Here is a 19,353-nt window from a genome sequence, read left to right as displayed (position 1 = left end):
CATCAGATTCACAACAGCAATCAGATTTGGATGAAACACAAAAACCAGTAGAGACAGACTCATTCAGACTGTTCTCTTTTTATATTATAACAGTTACATCGTGAGCAGCAACTGGTGACGGAGGGAAGGAAAACCTGCCAATTACAGGTAGAAAGCACCAACAGAACCAGACTCAGATCAGTCAGGGGTCAGGTCCCCATATATGAACCCTGAAACAGGTTTTCCCCTCCTGTTCTGGTCTTGAAGAGAGCCTGCGCTCTCAGCGTAAGTGATGGGGGACAACCTCTACAGCTCTCTGTATATATCTGAAGCTCGTGTGAGGCCTCATCCGTCTGAGTGAGAACCTTCTGAACTCACTGCGACTGTAGCTGGAGAGACTGTTTGTGTTACTGTGGAAACATAAAGAGGGAAGTTAGCACTGAGAAGTTTCTTTACTTGTGTTACTCCAGTGGTTCACAACCTTTTCCAACTCATGGCCCATTTGTAAATTTCAAAAGTGTTCCAACATCCAACAGCATAACAATATGGAGGCTAAATAATCTGTTCTCAGATCAGGACTGAACTGAGAGCAGAGGAAACATGAAGCTCAGTATCAGCTGAAGTTAAAGAAACACAGCACAAGGCTGTTACAGATGTGTACACTGTACCTGAGCAGGTTAAATATGTGAAACTTAACTTTTAGCTTTTATATGCATCGCTTCTTATACTGAAAATGAGTCATTTTTTTTCTGGGAAAACCTTCATGAAGAAATATTTCCTCAATGATTGATGTTCTGAAGCAGAAACATTCATTTTCCTTTTTAAAAAAAAATAATTTTAAAAGTTTATCCTCACTAAAAGTGATGGAATCAAAAAACAAAGAATGTTTACACACACACACACACACACACACACACACACACACACACACACACACACATTGATGAAACTGTTTTATTTCTTCATAGTTTATAAAGTTGTGACAGGATAGGGTTTCCATATTTTTGCTGTAAAAGGTTCATCACCTGGGTTTTAATAAGACAGTCACGTGAGACTGAGTCCTAACAGACCTCTGTCCCGGTCTGTGTGTCCCGCAGCAGCTTCACTGAACAGGTCTAGTCCAGGTCCAGGTCTAGTCTGCTCATCCTCAACAGGAAAATCGCTGATTCAAGGTCTCAGCGGGAATAAAAGTTGTTTGGCATGATGGCAGTAAGTGGGGGTGCTGCTTGATTAGGGCGGCTGAAGAAGACCTTTATTTTGAAAGCAGCGACAGGAAGTGCCAGAGAAGAGTCTTCAGTCCAAATGTTCCTGTTGTGAAATTCCTCAGGTTCCTTTTGTTCGGGGGTCCGGGTCCGGGCTGAACGGGTTTCTGGCCTGATAGAGGCACAGTGATAAGACCACCGGGACACAGTCCGGGTTAGAGAGCGGACTGAGCCGGACCGGGTCTGAGCGGCTCCTCAGGACACTTTTTCCAGAAGTTTAAGGAAAGTCGAGGGAAAGGAGGGAAGGAGGAAGATGAGGAGGAGGAGGAGCTGAGCAATGTGGCAAAACTTTGGAGAACGACGTCAGTAGTTGAGTCAGTGTCGGAGACTGAGGTGAGTCCGGTTTTACTTTATTTAAAGACTGAAGGTTTTATTCTGACCCCCTGGACCCGGGACAGACACATGGGAACTGGACTTTATTCCCTTTGTGCTCGTTTCTGCGGTTCTTCCTGTCCAGTGTTGAACCTGGTGTCAGATGATCCGGATCATCGGGCCTGTCCTCACCCTCAGTGTTTAGTCACTGTTACTGTTGCACAGACGTGAAGACATAAACACAGTTAAACTCTGTTTCTATTTATTCTCTCTTCCTCAGCGTTAAAACGTCTGAAGGAACAAACTCAAGAGTTTTAATGTTAATGAACGTTACTGTTGTTTTTTATACTCATTACTTTACATATTACTTTATAGTTACTATGAAGTGATGAACCAGTTCTGATTGTCTATCTGCTGATATAGTCTCATTCTGCCTGCTTAGTATTAACATGTCTACAGAAACCAGTAGACCTCCTCAGACAGAGACCACCACAGACCACAGACCACCACTTAGTTTGATGTCTCAGCTGGGATCTAAAACCCTGAGGTACCACAAACGCCAGCAGCCATTATTAATCTGACCATCATCTTACTGTTGGATATTAATGACAACAAAGCTGTTTATGACAGAGTAAAAATAAGTTTGACTGTGACACTAAAACAAGTCTTCTGTTTGTTTTAATCTTCGTTCTCTTTTCAACAAAAGACACCAAAGTTCTCAGATGTTAAACGTTGTCTAAACCAGTGGTTCTTCTTTTTGCCCCTGGGGACCCCCAGGGGTCCTTCAGGGGGTCCCTGGAGGCAAAAAGAACATTTATTTTCTCTATAATTTCATCCATAATTAACACAATGACAGAATGTTTGACTATTTTGGTTGTGGGTTTAAACACTTTCTGTAATAAAACATCTAAAGGTAAACATCTTATCAGATGGGGGTCTGTGGTCTAATCAGTGTCACTTTAGGGTCCTTGATGTGAAAAACTTTGAGAACCACTGGACTAAACAACAGAGCTTTGTTAAAATCAAATATGTCTAAAACTGGTAAAAATTAGATTGAAATGATCAACATTATAAACCTGAGCATACATTCATGGACCAGAATCAATGATATTTTCTGTAGTTTATTAGTAACTACTCAGTCTGTGTGATCTGAGATCAGCTGTCTGACACTAATTGAAGCTGACTGAGGATGAATCAGTTGGAGCCTGTATTCATGCTCATGCTTCTGTCTCCACTGTTTTTTTTTAATTTTTTTATTTCGTAAAAATACCTTCAACACAGCTGTAGGTGTTCAGTGACCTGCAGGGTTTATTATTCAAACAGACGGGTGGTCAGCTCTGTGGATGTGATACATGAGACACTCTGGTTGTTTCCTCTTCACCCCGGCAGAAATAAAACTACAGTGGACAAACTCTGAATCCTTTGACACCATGTTACTCTCTGAGCACTGGGCAGTGTGTTTCTGGTACTGTACTGGTTACACTGGGATAAAGTCCAGGTATCACTGGGATAAACCTGTGTCCTCCCACCTCTGCAGATGGAGGGAGAGAAGGAGCGACAGCGGCAGCAGCGGGAGGAGAAGGAGAGTAACGAGGCAGAGGATGACAGGAGGAGCGATGATGATGCTGACAATGAAGAGGAGGAGGAGGATGAAGATTCGGAGGGTGCAGCGCTGGTGTGGCAGGAAGGCTACGGTGAGGACAATCTGGGCCTTCCCATCATGCACTGGGAGGCGCTGAGCCTGCGCATCGCTGAGCTGGAGAAACAAGAGGAGGAGAAGAAGGAGAAAAAGGCAAAGGTAAGAGGTCATAGTCTGTTAATCCAGAGTGTTAATCCTAGGTCTGTTAATCCTAAATCTGTTAATCCCACGTCTGTTAATCCCAGGTCTGTTAATCCCAGGTCTGTTAATCCTAGGTCTGTTACTACTGAGTCTGTTAAACCAGAGTCTGTTAATCCTGAGTCTGTTAATCCTGAGTCTGTTAATCCAGAGTCTGTTATTCCAGAGTGTTAATCCCAGGTCTGTTAATCCAGAGTCTGTTAATCCCAGGTCTGTTAACCCTGAGTCTGTTAATCTAGAGTGTTAATCCCAGATCTGTTCATCCAGAGTCTGTAATAAATAACAGGGAATATTTTATTTATTACAGAGACACATGTGGATTACAAGCTGTTTCATTTCATTGTTGCTGTCTCTCAGTTCAGACTTTAATCTGTTTCTGTTTTTATTCAGTATCCACAATAATTTAAGACAGAGTCCGGTTATTTCACCATTTAGTTTTTTTGAAAATTTAATTAAAGATGAAATTGAACTAAATTAAGATCTATCTTTGGCCTTATGATGTTTTGTGGCTCATGAAAAACAAATCCTCATGATGAGTATTGGGTGTTGATCTGTTCTGTCTCGGACCACATTTAGACCAACACAGTCCGTATGTTTAAATACACACTAATATTTCACTATTTTTCCAAACATGACAATATTCTGAAGTTGATATAGGTGATGTTAACAGCATATTCTATTTGGATATTCTGAATTCAGTATTTTAATATTGAAACATGTGGGATATGCTGTTATTATTCAGGTTTTCGGAGCAGTCTGTGGACATGAAAACCGATCATTCAGAATATGTGTCTCGGTTGGGTTTTTACAGCAGCTCATGACCTACAGCCTCAAGACTTGTACCTGTATCAACAGGTTTTTGGATGTGCACAAATATCACAACACAGACTTTTTTAATTGAAGTTAATCAGAGTATGTATGACTGCATGTAAACGGGAATATTAGTGGAGTATTCATGTTCATAGCCACATAAACACATAAACAGCTTAAGAGGAAGGTTGTCTTTTTTGGAATGAGGGCAAAAATCCAGAACCCCCCCCCCCCCCCGACTTGACGTGACCTGTTGTGTAACTGTTGTGTGGTTTCAGAGTGGAGTCCCTCTGGAGAGAGGCAGAGCTCCGGTGAGCTGGTCGGAGGAGAGAGGCAGGAGAGCAGAGAGCTGGGAGGACGGAGACGACGCCTGCAACAGCCACGTGCTGGCCCTCACCTCCCGGTACACTCTCCAGATACACTGATCACCAACACTGAAGACCCAAAAACTGCAGTTCCTCTAATGACCACTAGAGTCTGGCTCCAACAGTGAGTCAGTCCCCATAGACTCCCATGTTAAAATCCAACTTTACAGCAGCAATAAACATGTTTACAGCCTGGTACAAAAACAGTTTTGCCCTCTAGAGCTAATTTCCTCCTTCATGACACCTGTTTATACAACTCACCTGTTTACATTTGAATTAGGACTGAAGTTCTGTAGAATTGAGGGCGTGCTTCTTTGAGTGACAGGTGGGCGAGCGTATGCTTGCCATTAACCGTCATGAACCGAAGTCTCGGCTCCACAGACGCCTCACCTCTTTGTCCATTTCTGGATTAGCTGGGAGTTAGGGGCGGAGTCAGACACTGCCAAGATGGCGACAGTGAGCAGCTCACTCTGAGCTTCAAAACCACTCTTCAGAGACCTGTGGGTGACATCACAGAGGCTACGTCCATCTTTATTTACAGTCTATGAGTAGAGCCCAGCAGTTACAAATGTTATGTTATAAAGTAATGGGGTGTTAATCTAGTTCACACAGTCTGACCTCAGTCTGTATCTTCTCCCTGGGAGCTGAGCTGTTTGTTTCTGGAGACCAGTCCCTGAACCAGCACCAGTGTCAATCTAGAATGTGTCCGACTGTTGTGTGTCCTCCAGGCTGCAGACACAGATGAATCTTCAGCTCTGCTTCATCAACAACAGTGAGAGTGAGGAAGAAGAGGAGAAAGAGGGAGATAACAGCAAGAAGGAGAGCTCCAGCTCCCGGGTAACTAAAACCAGTTCAGTATGATCCAGCAGATCTGGACCTGAGTGACCTCTGTGGAGCTGGAAGAGTTTAAATCACATCCTCCTCCCGCCTCTGTTACAGAGAGGGACTGTCCAGGTTCAGAAGAATCCTCCAACTGCTTCTAAGCCAGAGAAACCAAAGTCCAGAGGCTTCAGGAGCACCCTGAGGAGTCTCCGAGACCGGCTGAGGACCACAGACCACAAGACCCTGGTGAGGCTGCTGTGACAGGAGGAGTCTGTCAGACTGTGGTGATGTAGCTCTGTATCAGCTGATCACAACTCTCCTCCTCCTCCTCCTCCCTCCTCTCCTCTTCTTCCTCCTCTCTCTACTCTTCCTCCTCCTCAGACTGCAGCTCAGACTGGTCCAGTGGTCCAGAGGAGACATGTGGAGCGTAGTGATCTACAAAGCTTCAGTTTAAAGGAGCTCAGTTCTCTCTGTGATTCTCTCAGCCAGACCATCCAAGGTACAGACCCGCTCACAGACCCGCTCACAGACCTGCTGACAGACCGGCTCACAGACCCGCTCACAGACCTGTTCACAGACAGACCCGCTCACAGACCTGCTCATAGACCTGCTCACAGACCTGCTCACAGACCTGTTCACAGACCTGTTCACAGACCTGCTCACAGACGTGCTCACAAACCTGTTCACAGACAGACCCGCTAACAGACTCACTCACAGACCTGTTCACAGACAGACCCGCTCACAGACCCGCTCACAGACCTGTTCACAGACAGACCCGCTCACAGACCCGCTCACAGACCTGTTCACAGACAGACCCGCTCACAGACCCGCTCACAGACCTGCTGACAGACCGGCTCACAGACCCGCTCACAGACCTGTTCACAGACAGACCCGCTCACAGACCTGCTCATAGACCTGCTCACAGACCTGCTCACAGACGTGCTCACAAACCTGTTCACAGACAGACCCGCTAACAGACTCACTCACAGACCCGCTCACAGACTCGCTCACAGACAGACCCTCTCAGAGACAGACCTGCTCACAGACCCGCTCAGAGACAGACCCGCTCAGAGACAGACCCGCTCACAGACCCGCTCACAGACCTGCTGACAGACCGGCTCACAGACCCGCTCACAGACCTGTTCACAGACAGACCCGCTCACAGACCTGTTCACAGACCTGTTGACAGACCTGCTCACAGACGTGCTCACAGACCTGTTCACAGACCCGCTAACAGACCCTCTCAGAGACAGACCTGCTCACAGACCCGCTCAGAGACAGACCTGCTCACAGACCCGCTCAGAGACAGACCCGCTCAGAGACAGACCTGCTCACAGACCCGCTCATCTGCTCTTCATCCACATCTGTATTTTGACCTGTGTCTTTCTGATCTGTCTCTGTCAGACCTGAGCTCGGACCTTGTGGGTCGCCTCCAGGTCCGGGACCAGCTGAGGACTGAGCAGGACGCCATGCTGCTGGAGGTCCAGGATCTGACCTCATTGTGAAGCAGCCGAGGTTCACACGAACATTTGAACACTGTTTTTATAGGACGATGTCACAGTGACCTCACAAACACCTCCATGTGACCAAAGTCTGAGCAGCCAGTCACTGAGAGGACTGAGATGACATCATTCAGCTGCTCAGTGTTTATGTTGTTGTCTGTGTTTATGTGTTTATAAGGGAAATTTAGTCAAGTCCGAGGGTGAGGGTGATGATGGTGATGGTGATGAAGGTGATGGGGGTGGAGCCTTACGGTGCAGCGAACTGAGCTTGACACCAGATCCAGCAGTGGACACGTTTTGCCTTCAGACTCAGAGTCGGACCAGAAGATCAGGACCAGTTTCTTCTCCACGGAGTCCACAACACATTCAGGTCCGGGTCCTGTTAAACCAGCTCAACACCAGGACTGGAAGAACCTGGTCAGCAGTGGAGTCTCTGAGCCTCAGCTGTGAAGATGAAGGTTTGGGGTTCAGCTGATGTTGTTGTCAGAGATGCTCAGTGGTTGTGTTTGAGTGTTTCTGTTTGAACCCTGACCTCAGTCTGTGCTGACATCATCAGTCACTACAGCCGTGGAGAAACCACCAGCTGATCTCTGAACTTCCTGTTTGTGTTCACACAGTCACCGTGAATCCAGATCTCCTCAGTCCCACAGTCCTGCTGAGCTGATGATGATCTGGTCTTTAGTCCTCCTCATGAAGACTCGGTCTGACCAATCACATCACTGCTCTGTTCAGGACACTGAGCTCTGAGTGTTGATTGGCTCCATGTACAGCTGATCAAAGTATGATTGATTATCCAGAATGTTTCACTGACAGAACAGCCTGTGGAGGGTTTGTCCGCTGTGGAGCAGAGTTTTGATGAGCATGAGGTCAGGTTGTATCCTGTGGAGGTGTGATCCATGTTCCTGTTGATTGATCTGTCTGTGGTGCTATCATGGAAACATTGAATTTGTTATGTCTTTGTGAAGAGGAGCAGAGGGAGAAGATTCACTCAGTGTGTTTTTATAAACCTGGACTGAGACAGAAAACATCCAAAGAGCAGCACCTGTAGTAAACAGAAGAACTTTATTCGACTGACGTGTTTCAGCTTGTGGGCTTCATCAGGGTCATCAGAGAACAGATCACACCAAACATTTAAATAGGATAGGTATGAAACAAAAAAATACAAAACAGCCAATCACATGTCAGCACATACATATCTGCCTACGGGGCTTCTGCAAAGGTGGGTTGGGCCAATCGTTGTCTCAGGCTGGTGGAGAACGTCCAATAGAGGACCTGGGTGCCGCCATGTTGGATTGTCCCAAATGTGTCCATTTGATATGGCATAGCAGCCCCCCAAAAAACTTCAATAAAAAATGAGAATAAAACTTGATCGTGTAAAGTGGTATAGTTTTATACCTATTTTATTTGAATGTTACATGTGATATGTTCTGTGATGATGACCCTGGTGGAGCCCACGAGCCGAAACGCGTCAGTCTAATAAAGTTCTTCTGTATTCTACAAGTGCTGCTGGAGTTTTGACCTCTTTGGTTGGACCTTTTCCTTTCTCCATGCACTGTGGATGAAGGTGAAGTTGTGCCAGAAACCTTCCTTTGAGACAGAAAACATCACAGGACATTGTCAAGTCTGTAGAGACAAATACATTAAATCAGTGTTGTTGATGTTTTCACGCAAAGATCCAGTTCACAACTAAAATGATCATGAAATGACACAACCAGTGAGAAAATAACAGACTTCATTGTAACAGTGTGTTTTACCAGTACAGTATCTGTACAGGGAGTTAACGCTTGTCAGTGCTTTAACTCTTGTTCCTGCTCAGCTTCAGACTGATGTTGAAAGGGGCTCATGTTAAGAAGCTGCTGACTCTCAACAATCTCTCTGTTTTCTACTGTAGAGATATTAATGTTTTGTACATGCATGTCTTTGTGTAGGTTTTTAGGTCTGAATGTTTGTTCTGTACAATCAGCACAGTTTTATTGATCTGTTGGGTCTGGATATGTAAGGGAAGATATTTTATTCCGTTTTTTGTGATATTTTTCATTGAACAAGCATCATAACTACGGAGTTTTTTTCCTCTCACTTCTACTTATACTGTTTTTTCTTTTGTTTGCTCGCTGTCAGTGAATTCTGTCTGTAAACTGAGTTTCAGTCACAGCTGAAAACCCAGTTTGAAAATGTATAATTTAACTGAATTTACCACTCGAACCATTTAATTCCTGACAGTTATTTCAACACCAGCTTTTATGACATGTAGCAAAGTCGACGTCCAGTATTTTGGACCCAGTGGTTTTCCTCAGCATCCTGGCCTCTGTTAGTGGGCCGCTGAGTGAGTCGGGGTCCACCGGTCAAGAATCTGTCCCTGACCTCAGACAGACTCCTTCATGTTGTTATTACGTCCAATGTTTTCATCATGTGACCAGCTCTCAGCCCATGAGCATCATGTTCTGACCAGTGAAGATTTTCACTGACGAGGCTGATACCTTCTTCCAGGATCAAACAAGTCTGTATTAGAGGAACCAGGTTAGAATTAACAGGATTATCTAATCATGTTAATTAGTTAATTAGTAAAGAGAAGACCTGGCTCCTGTTAAAGTCTTTTTATTTACCAGAAACAGCAGAAAATATTGTTTACATCATGTAGTTGTTGTCTTTATATTCACAGGTGTTTGTGTATAAAACCTGTTCATGAACTGGAGACTGATTTTAATTCTGTTTACATCTGATTACAGATTAAATAAATAAAGTGTTAGTGCAGTTTCTCTGTGTGTGTGTGTGTTTAAAACTGATAAGAAATTTACAGTATAAACTACTGTTACCTTTAATCTGTATGAGGTTCTGTGTTCACAGGCTACATTTAAAATGTGACACAAATCTGAGCACCAAGACAAAAGTGATTAAATTGTTAAAGTAGAAGAGAACAGAACTGATCCAGATATTAATAAATATAGTCACTGCTGGGCACTAGAATTAAACCCAGTTCTAACAGTTAGCAGTTAGGCTAACACTGTTAGCGCACAGAGACTGAACACAGACAGTGATCGTCGTCAAAGGTACATGAATGTAAATGTGTTGGTGGAGTCACTTTATCTGTGTGTGTGTTCTCAGGCTCCATTGAAAAACATCCAGCAGAGCTCAGCAGGTGAGGACACACACATACACATACACACACACACACGCACACAGACAGGTGAAGCGGGGAGGAAGACTTGGATGACACACTGAGGGACAGGGGGAGGGGCTGAATTACCATAGAAACTGGTGAGACTGTTCAGAGCAGCAGCAACAGGAGGTGAAAGCTGAAGTGGTTCAACTGTCAAGGTCACTGATCCAGACTGCTACGACCCAGATCACTGACCACAGCTGATGTTTCCTGAAGGTTTTACAGGACCAGGTTCTGTGGTCCAGGCACTCTGCAGTCGGAGCCGTCTGGAGGTTTATTCTGATGGGAGACAGAACAGGAGCCATATGGAGTAGAAGTCATCCCGGCACAGGTAAGCTCTCTGTGTGGCGGCAGATTGCAGTGATGCAGGTATTTATGAGTTCATGAGGTTCCCTGTACACAAACAGTGAATCCTGATGCGGCTCCGCAGACCTCAGAGGTTATTTTTAGTCCCGAGCTTTTTCCACAGCAGTAGAGCATCAGCTCACTTTAAACATCAGATCCAGAATCAGTTTATAACTGACTTTAAAAACTGATCTGAACGAGACTGAATATGAATTCAGATCCATCAGGCCGGACTCCGTGTGGTCTGGGGTTTCTCAGAAGCTGTTAGCTGCTCCTGGAAAACTACCTGAGGATCTGGCCTCAGTCCAGAAAACAGAGAGCTGGGATCTGTCACAGTAAGTTTTCACAAGATCTGGATTCTCAGTCTTCATTTTACATTCATTTCATTTTGACGCCATTTCTGTCTCATGTTCCTTTATATCTGTAGACTATGATTTAAAGACCAGGGCGTCACTGTAGCACCACAATGCTTTATTTATGGTCTGTTGTTATAGTGACACATTTTACCTTTATCAAAAAACTGCAGCTCCTGTAATTTGAATATTGCACTTGTCGTATTGAAATTTCAATAATATTCAGTTTAATTGTTCAGCCCTAATTACTATATAAAAGCTGGTTGTGTAACAGTGAAATATGTAAATGAATAGAAACCAACAGAATAGTAGAAAACAAAGTCCATGAGAGATTTTCAGACAGCAGCTGGTTTCATTTATCTCTGTATAAAATCTTTTAACAGACTCAATGTTTGTTAGTTAGTGTGTGTACGTGCACTTCAGTAACTCTTCTTAAACATCACATATATGTAAACATGTATAGATGTAACCAGGTGTCACTACTTAGAGATTTCCGGTTAAAGGAAGAACTGACACACATCAGTGTAGAGATGTATTCAAACCTAATGAATTCAAAGTCAGAGGAAAACTTAAAGTTGTCTCTATAAATCTAAATAAGTTGGTTTCTACAACTTAACGTGATTATTTTTAAAATTCAGACACTTGCTGTAAGGACAAACTGTCTCTGTCACTGTCCTATAGATTCGCATATTGTGTAAAAAATGAATAGAAGTCAATGTCTGTCTGCAGCTGTAGTAAAAACATCATAAATATAAAACGGTGATGCAGCTTTTAAAACCAGTCATCATCTGTAGTGAAGGAGCAAACACAGGTGATTTACTAAACTACTGATGAAATGATTGTCTGAATGGTTCATTAGAGGAGGTTGTCTCAGTAACCATTAACAGTTGTAAATGTCTTTGCTCTTGGTTTGAGCTCTTTATTGAACACAGCCATTAAACATTCACAGCTCTGGTGGAAACAGTCAGTGAACCTTGGATTTAATAACTGGTTGAACCTCCTTTGGCTCCAATAACCTGAAACCAGCTCTTCCTGTACCTGCTGATCAGACCTGAGCGGCTCTCTTCTGCTCAGTCCACAGCATCCCTACTGGATTCAGGTCTGGGCTCTGACTGGACCACTCCAGAAGGAGGATTTTTTTTTATGTTTATGGCCATTGTCCTGCTGCATCAGCAGGTAAGGGAGGATGTTTTCATGTTGGTGTTGATGTCTCATCAGTCCATCAAACATTTTCCCAGTAGCGTTGTGGAGAACTGGTCTTTGACAAACTTCATCTCAGTGATGGAGAACACTGATATGTGCACGAGCAGAGATGTGAACCAGCTCAGGTGATTAATTTAAAGTTCTATTCTTCTGGAACTTTGTGATGTCACAACAAAGCAGTCACCGCTCTCAGCCAATTTTCTACCAATCACTTACTTTTCATTTCGCTTTCAACTGAAAACCAGCTGTTATTGTAGCTGCTGTCCTGGGAAAACATATTTCAGCCATAATTTCCTCAAATACACCGCCATCACACCCCTGCTGGTAGACGTCGCTTCCATGCACTCACCTCTCTGCATCAATTTCAGACGGGGTATTTCCGTCTGAATTTGACTGTTTGTTCAGCTCATTTCAGTACTGACTAACCGTCGCCATTAGGGTTAGTTTTACCAAGCTACAGTAGTAGGCACGACTCTTTTACCTGTGGTTGTCCTGGCCATATGTCACTCAGAACAGTCAACCAAAGGCTGATGTAATAATAATAACACTTACTCCTGGGAACATCATCATGATGACAGGTGTCATGGCTGCTGTGATCCCAGGTAACTTCAGTGATCCGTTTGTGTTGAGCTGTTCGAGTCATCTCAGCTGGACGTCCACTTCTATGCAGAAGAGCCACAGAACTGAATCATCTCCATTTATAGACAGTTTGTCTGACTGCAGACTAATGAAGATCTAAACTCTGAGACTCTTTCAGCTTCACGCTCATCCGCTCTTCTTCATCCTCAGTCACTGAGATCTTTGTTGTGAGGCCTGGTTCACATCAGCTGATGTTTCTCTTAATTTCAGAGTGTTTTTTATAAGTCAAAGTGTCTCTAACACACACCTCCAATCTGGTTTCACTGACTGACTCCAGGTCTGATAAGGTGTTAGCACACCTGAGCTAAAGCTAATTGGCGTCAGTCACATACCTTTTCCAGCCCACCCTGTGAATGTTTTAATAATATATGTATATATGTAATATATGGACATCATGAACTTCATAATTACAAAGGCTTCCCTCACTGTTTCTTGCCTCTGTATTTGTGTTTTCCTGTTAATATGTCATGTTACTGGTTGACACATCACCCCTATTTACTTGAACTCTGTGGTGAAGTGCTGGTATAACCTGAGGATGGCTCACTTCACACTTACACGATCACTGCCTGTGTGCTGATGGTGAGCCTATGAACTGAGAGCTGGAGCCTGACTTCATGTTGACTTTGATGATCCTGTAGCTCCCCTCCATGTAAAATAAAACTAGAGATGGTTTTTGTAAAGACAGTCTCCAGTCAGTCGAGTGAGAGTGAGGGCTGATGGTCAGAGGGAGGGAGACACCTGAGGTTGTGTGGTTACTTATTGCTGAGCTAATGGGGTGAGAAGAGACTGAATCAGCAGCATACCCTTGTACACAGGAAGGCAAACAAGCACTAAGAATCAGCAGCGTACAGCAGGAGGTCAAACAGATTGTGTAAAGGCAACAGTCAGAGAGTCGGGGGTAGATGGGGGTAGGGAAGCACCACCTCTCTCCAGTCAAAGAAAACTAATGTAGAGCGTTGTTTACTTCAATTGATGATTTAAGCTAGATGCTAACATCAATATGCTAATATACTCTCAATGTTAGCAGGCTGGTGTTTATGAGGTAATATGTTTAGTTACTTCTAGCTTAGCATTGAACACAAAGTACAGCTGAGGCTGATGGTTATGAAATATAGTGTTGGACAAACTGAAGTTTTGACCTGATGATGATGAAAGTTAACAGATCATCAGAGACATCAGGATTTATTCATTCATTCCAATTTACCACTCTGTTGTTGTACAGATGGAAGTCCAGCTGTGGAAACGCACATTACACTGAATTTATCAACAGGTTAACATGGAGGAACTGTAGAGGCTGATTGAATCAACACTGAAGTACCACAACCGCTGTTCCTCTAATGACCACTAGAGTCTGTCTCCAACAGTGAGTCAATCCCCATAGACTCTCTTTTTAAAATGTCCAACTATACAGCAGAAATTAACATGTTTACAGCCTGGTACAAAAAAGAGTTTTGCTCAGCTAATTTTCTCCTTCATGGCAACTGTTTATATGACTCACCTGTTTCCATTTTATTAAGGATTAAGAAAAACTAACAAATCCCCAGTTAGTTAGTCATTATTTATTCAAGAGGTCTCATTGAGACCTGAGAACAAATCACAGAACAATCACAAATATTAAAAAATATCAGAAGGTAGAACATGAAAATTGTAATTAATGTCTCATACTGCTCATTATAATCCACAAACAGGCAACCTGTGTAGAGATGTTAAAACTGGGGTAATTTGGAATCTCATATCCCTGGTATGAGTATGTATCTCATATGTCAGAATTAGAGTTGCAATTCTCTAATAATATAATAAAAAGGATGGATTACAGTTTCCAAGTGGTTTGCAGATAAAGAAAGAACTGAACAACATAGTTCATATGCCAATCAGAATTAAGTCTGTAATATCTATATAATCCAGTGCAGACTGTAAAATACGTTTCTTCTGTTTTGAAATAAACTTTGTTCGAGTATAAGGAGCAGACTCTAATCTGAAATGTAGTTCTTAAGCAAAGTGTTCAGTGTGGGTTTTGTGAGACAATTTGCTGTCTACCTAAATAAATAATGCTTCAGTTTTGCCTTAATGGAAACATAATTGATAACAGTACAATCAGTTGTACAATAATACAATTTCCTTTGGGAGCATGGGATGGAGTAGAAACATCAAAGCTCCACACTCATTATGTAATGAGATCATTATTTAATGATCTGGTTTGTTTGTGATGGTGCTGAGCATGGTGATGGCTTCATCAGCATGAATATTGACCCTTGAGTTCTCAGTTGGAGAATGAATGGAATGTAGTGAGGAGCAGGGGACTAAATATTGACCCTTGAGGGACACCTTTCTCCACTATTTATAGACTAAACTCCACTACAATGATTAGTTAACAGAATCATCAAAACTAATGGAACAACCTCCTGGTTATTTTGTATAAAATAGCACTTACATTGGTAGGATGAAATTCAGTTGATCAGATGAAGTGAGACCTTGAATGACTGTCAGTGGATAACTGATTTGTCTCTTTATCTGTAGGTAAACACCCACATGGATCCAAAATCATCTGAAAATCTACAGCTCAGGAACATTAACACTGGATGGTGCAGAGTACGAGGATGACAGAGAAGAAGCTTGACAGAATCCCAGGCGTACAAGTCTCAGCCTTGTTCAAATCCTTCCTCACATGAAAATCACTTCAGTCCTCACAATGTCATCCAGAGGTGGGCTTCCTCCCAATATCAGTGTCCCAGTCCTCCATGAGGTCCTTAGTTCCTCACCCTCCTCTTCTCCCTCCATCACGTCTCCATCTTGCAGCATAGATGAGTCCTACAAGTACATCTTCCTCCCCATCTGTTACTCCTTCACCTTCATCTTCAGCATCCTCCTTAACTCTGTCGTCCTCTTCCGTTCCTTCCGCCAGACCAAACGCTGGAACGCCTCTCTGATCTACATGGTCAACCTGGCCTCCACGGACTTCATGTACGGCCTGTCGCTGCCATTCCTTGTGGCCAGTTACATCATGCGTGACCGCTGGATCTTTGGGGACTTCATGTGCCGCCTGGTCCGTTTCCTCTTCTACTTTAACCTCTACTGTTCCATCTTCTTCCTCACTTGCATCTCTGTCCACAGGTACCTTGGTATCTGCCACCCAATGAAAGTCATCACACTGGAGACCAAGAAGGCTGTCAAGTGCACTTGTGTCCTAGTTTGGATTGTGGTTTTTGCTCTGACCTGCCCTATCTTCCGGTTTGCTCAGACTGGTCATGTGACAAGATCTGGGGGGCCTGGCACCAATGCAAGCAGTACTGGCAACCCAAGCCATGAGATATCATTGATAAATGGTAATGCAAGCCATGGTAACTTGGGAGGGGTCACTGAGGAGTACCAGAACTGTTGGGACGATGCCATTGATAAGGAGTTTCCTGATTACGTACCCTATGGCATCATACTCCACCTGCTGGGCTTTTTTGTACCTTTTTCCATAATAGCTTGGTGTTACTCTCACGTTGTTCTGACCATATTTAGGACTCTGCATTCACGGCCCTCATCCCGCAGAGGTCCAAGAGAAGGAGGACATGAAGGAGTGGACAGAACAAGAACAAGCCCTGTGATAGTTGGGAGGGAAAGAAGAGGAAGCAATGGACTGTCAAGGCCAGTGAGAAGAGATGAAGGGATTTCCATTTTTCTTGGCGCCCACTCTCCATACGCCAATCGCAGACGTAAATCTATCAAGACCATTATCACCATCACCCTCCTCTTTGCTCTGTGTTTCTTCCCCTTTCATGTTACTAGAACCATCTTCCTCCTGTTGAAGGTGACTAACAGAGTCCCCTGTCACACCATGACCATGGTCTCCATGTGCTATAAGATTACGAGGCCTTTGGCATCATTCAACGCATGGCTCAATGCCCTCCTTTACTTCCTGACCAAAGACAAGGGCGGAGCTCACTGCTGCCAGATAGTAAACAGCAATTCCAGACAACATGCTGGGCTTCTCTTGCCCCTGAGGATGATGGGAAAAGGAGAGGATCCAGAGGAGGGAGGGATGGATGATGGAATTGACAATAAGGAGAATAAAGCATTTCATAACAGTCCGTCATACATGAAAAGAGCCAAAGTCAGGTATATAGTTGAATGAATGTTTTTAGAGAGAGAGATGAGAGATGAATGCACTGTAGGTTTTCTTTTACTGGAAAAATTACCATATTTAATATGAGCACTGCAGCTAAAGCAGTGATTAAAAATGACCTTTTTATTTCTAATGTTATAAAGTTACCTGGTTGGTAAATGCAAGATGAATGCAAATGTAACACCTCATCCAGGTGATTCTCTTATTGTGTTGTGGTGTATATTTATGATGTGTGTTACACTGGGACCCCTAACTTCTGTCTAAATGTCATCCAACCAGATCTAAAGGAAAAAAACCTGTTCAAATGGCTACAATCAAAAGGTGAGGGTGAGACACACTGACTGCTCAGATGGGCATATGGGTACACTTTCAGTCTCTCTGTGAAAGCGCTCACAGTGTTTCACAGAAGTAATCCTGTGAAGTATGAAAAGACAGAGCCTGCATACTCTCACAACTTTGTACACCTTGCCAGTTGCTGTTGTTAAGTGATCGTGTGCGTTCATGTCTGCACCATTATCCCTGTTTGTGCAAGTCATCATGCCTCGCCCTGTCAATGATGGCAGGCTAAAAGTTTCAGACTCTGTTAGACAATCTGACAATCAGTGTTGGGCAAGTTACTTCAAAACTCTAACTAATTACTCATTGGAAAAATTATTATATTACTTAACTAATTACAAAAGTAATGTGTTACATTAGTTACTTTACTTTCATAACTCAGCCCAACTTTTAACCTGCTCCAAAGCCTTCACACTTGCACGTCATATCTTTGGTATTTAACAAGTGTAGAAACAGAAAAAGAGACATTGTGGTCTAATGAGCAGTCAGACTTACTGACTAATCACCAGCCTCAGTGACAGGATGGTTACACAACCTTCAACTCTAGATAAAACTGCTGACTCTAGGCATACTCATGGCTAACACTAACAAGAACACACAATATGTAAAAAGACAACTTTGGAATTACCAGGAATCATATTTTTGTTCATTTGGTAGAGGCACTGCCTGCCCCCATTCACTGATGATTCACAGTTATGAGACAGGTTTTCACTGCCATTCAGTTAAGACGTCTTCAAATATTTTTCTATCAAACACAGTGATGATCATATGATGTGATGATGGTATGGACATTTGAACCACGTGTTTGACAGGAAGTGCTTGGCAGATCAGCATCTGAAGCCCCTCCCCTCACACCTCTGTGATGTCAGGGTTTGTCGGGCTGCTTCTGACAGTTTTTATCACTCCCTGAACCTGATGTATGAAGGGTTTGAATCTCTGTTTTTGTTCATTCTTCACATGATTAATTCAGTTAATATTTGTGTGTACAGCTACACTATGAATCCCTTCAACAGAGAGACTGAAAAGTGTGCTTCATTATCCCTGTTTGTGTGACTCATCATGCCTTGCTCCTGTCAATGATGGAAGGCTTTTCATGCCGCCTTCAAATGTAGTCATTCAGAACAACTTTAAACCCTTAAACTCTGCTATCAATATAGATTTAACCACCAACGAAGACAAAACTGACTGAATTTTGATTCATGCCTTCACTTATTCCAGACTTCAGCGTTTTTTGTGTTTTTCTCTTGTACAGTCCCAGTCATCTGTGAAAAACCTAAACATAAAATTTGATCACTTTTTACCAGCCTCGATCCATCTCTACTGCCAGCGTCAGAGCAGATGTAAAAAATCTCTGCCTTTTAGATCTCAGTACACCATTTACACCTGTAAATACTCTTCATTCTGTTCATTTTCTGCAGTGGCCTTGACCTTAAGTCTTCCCTCTTACCTTAGAAAGCTTCTTCATTGGAAACACATTATGTAGAACCGACTGCAGCTTATTTGACTGGTTCACCACCTCTGTAACCTTCATCCTAGATTTTTACCATTTTTAATCTTCATTGTTTTATCATTTTATAATTAACATTGTCACCAGTTTTGTAGTTATTACTGTTTCACTTGCTGTGTCTCAATTAAGGGGTTGTATCCTTCGAAGGACACGGTCTACGAAGGCCTTTAGCCATTGTCAACTGTCATGGCTAAACTAAAATGAGGTGGTCTGAGCTAGAGAGTTTTGAAAATTGATTCCCTAGTGATCATATAATCCATCCATGATAGTGATGAATCTTGGGATAGATTGGGCCACATCCGTTGCCTGGGAAAACAAAGAACGCATTTATCTGCCACATTTAAAGGAACCTTTGAAATGGGAGGCCCCTGAACTGAGACACAGCTCCTGTCTTATCTTAATGGTGTATTGATGCAGCATACAATGTTAGTACTCCTGCTAATATTGTTTTTTGTAAATATGATTCACCTTAAGTGTGATAATGCACTCAAATAAATCTTGATTTGACTTAAACCTAAAGTGTTGGACAAGTTAAATTTTACCTGTAGGTTGTTTGTTTGAGGACAAATCAGTGGATCATAACCAAAGTCATTAGGATTCAACCCTCTGAGAACCATAAATGAAAAGTAGAGACAGGAAACAGGACATGATGATTTTAGGAACTGTTAGCCGTTCTCAGGGCAGCTCGTGGATGTATTGATGACTAGCTTGCTTGCAAACCTGACAAAACATGTCAGACAGCTTTGGGACGGCTGCCAGTGTGAAGTGAACATCTGCTCTGAATGTTTTGTCTTAATGGCCCAGCAGCAGATA

At 43.1% G+C, this 19,353-nt stretch overlaps 2 protein-coding genes across 3 annotated transcripts; both read left to right on the top strand.

Moving 5' to 3' along the window:
* The first annotated feature begins 1,306 nt into the window (after positions 1-1,306).
* LOC111223561 (schwannomin-interacting protein 1-like) lies at positions 1,307-8,918 on the top strand. The gene is made up of 7 exons (XM_022747747.1): positions 1,307-1,574; positions 3,091-3,351; positions 4,479-4,603; positions 5,294-5,402; positions 5,505-5,633; positions 5,769-5,886; positions 6,792-8,918. The coding sequence occupies exons 2-7, from the start codon at positions 3,091-3,093 to the stop codon at positions 6,890-6,892; spliced, it is 843 nt and encodes a 280-aa protein (XP_022603468.1). The 5' UTR covers positions 1,307-1,574; the 3' UTR covers positions 6,893-8,918.
* Positions 8,919-10,180: 1,262 nt separating this feature from the next.
* On the top strand, positions 10,181-19,104 carry LOC111223623 (P2Y purinoceptor 3-like). 2 transcript variants are annotated; one of them, XM_022747854.1, is made up of 2 exons: positions 10,181-10,377; positions 15,104-19,104. In XM_022747854.1, the coding sequence occupies exon 2, from the start codon at positions 15,252-15,254 to the stop codon at positions 16,704-16,706; it is 1,455 nt and encodes a 484-aa protein (XP_022603575.1). In that variant the 5' UTR covers positions 10,181-10,377; positions 15,104-15,251; the 3' UTR covers positions 16,707-19,104. The 2 variants fall into 2 exon arrangements, with proteins under 2 accessions (XP_022603575.1, XP_022603576.1); XM_022747855.1 differs by lacking the exon at positions 10,181-10,377 and adding an exon at positions 13,891-13,949.
* Positions 19,105-19,353: the final 249 nt, after the last annotated feature.

This window comes from Seriola dumerili, unplaced genomic scaffold, assembly GCF_002260705.1.
Source record: "Seriola dumerili isolate Sdu_G_001 unplaced genomic scaffold, Sdu_1.0 BDQW01000111.1, whole genome shotgun sequence".
NCBI classification, from domain to species: domain Eukaryota; kingdom Metazoa; phylum Chordata; class Actinopteri; order Carangiformes; family Carangidae; genus Seriola; species Seriola dumerili.
This window is presented reverse-complemented; position numbering and strand designations above follow the sequence as displayed.

What these genes read in the sequence shown, in the direction of transcription:
- LOC111223561 (XM_022747747.1), top strand. Translation starts at nt 3,091, where the DNA reads ATGGAGGGAGAGAAGGAGCGACAGCGGCAGCAGCGGGAGGAGAAGGAG. An exon ending in AGAAGGAGAAAAAGGCAAAG is followed by an intron (nt 3,352 to 4,478) that starts GTAAGAGGTCAT and finishes GTGTGGTTTCAG; the next exon opens with AGTGGAGTCCCTCTGGAGAG. An exon ending in CCACAGACCACAAGACCCTG is followed by an intron (nt 5,634 to 5,768) that starts GTGAGGCTGCTG and finishes CCTCCTCCTCAG; the next exon opens with ACTGCAGCTCAGACTGGTCC.
- LOC111223623 (XM_022747854.1), top strand. Translation starts at nt 15,252, where the DNA reads ATGAAAATCACTTCAGTCCTCACAATGTCATCCAGAGGTGGGCTTCCT.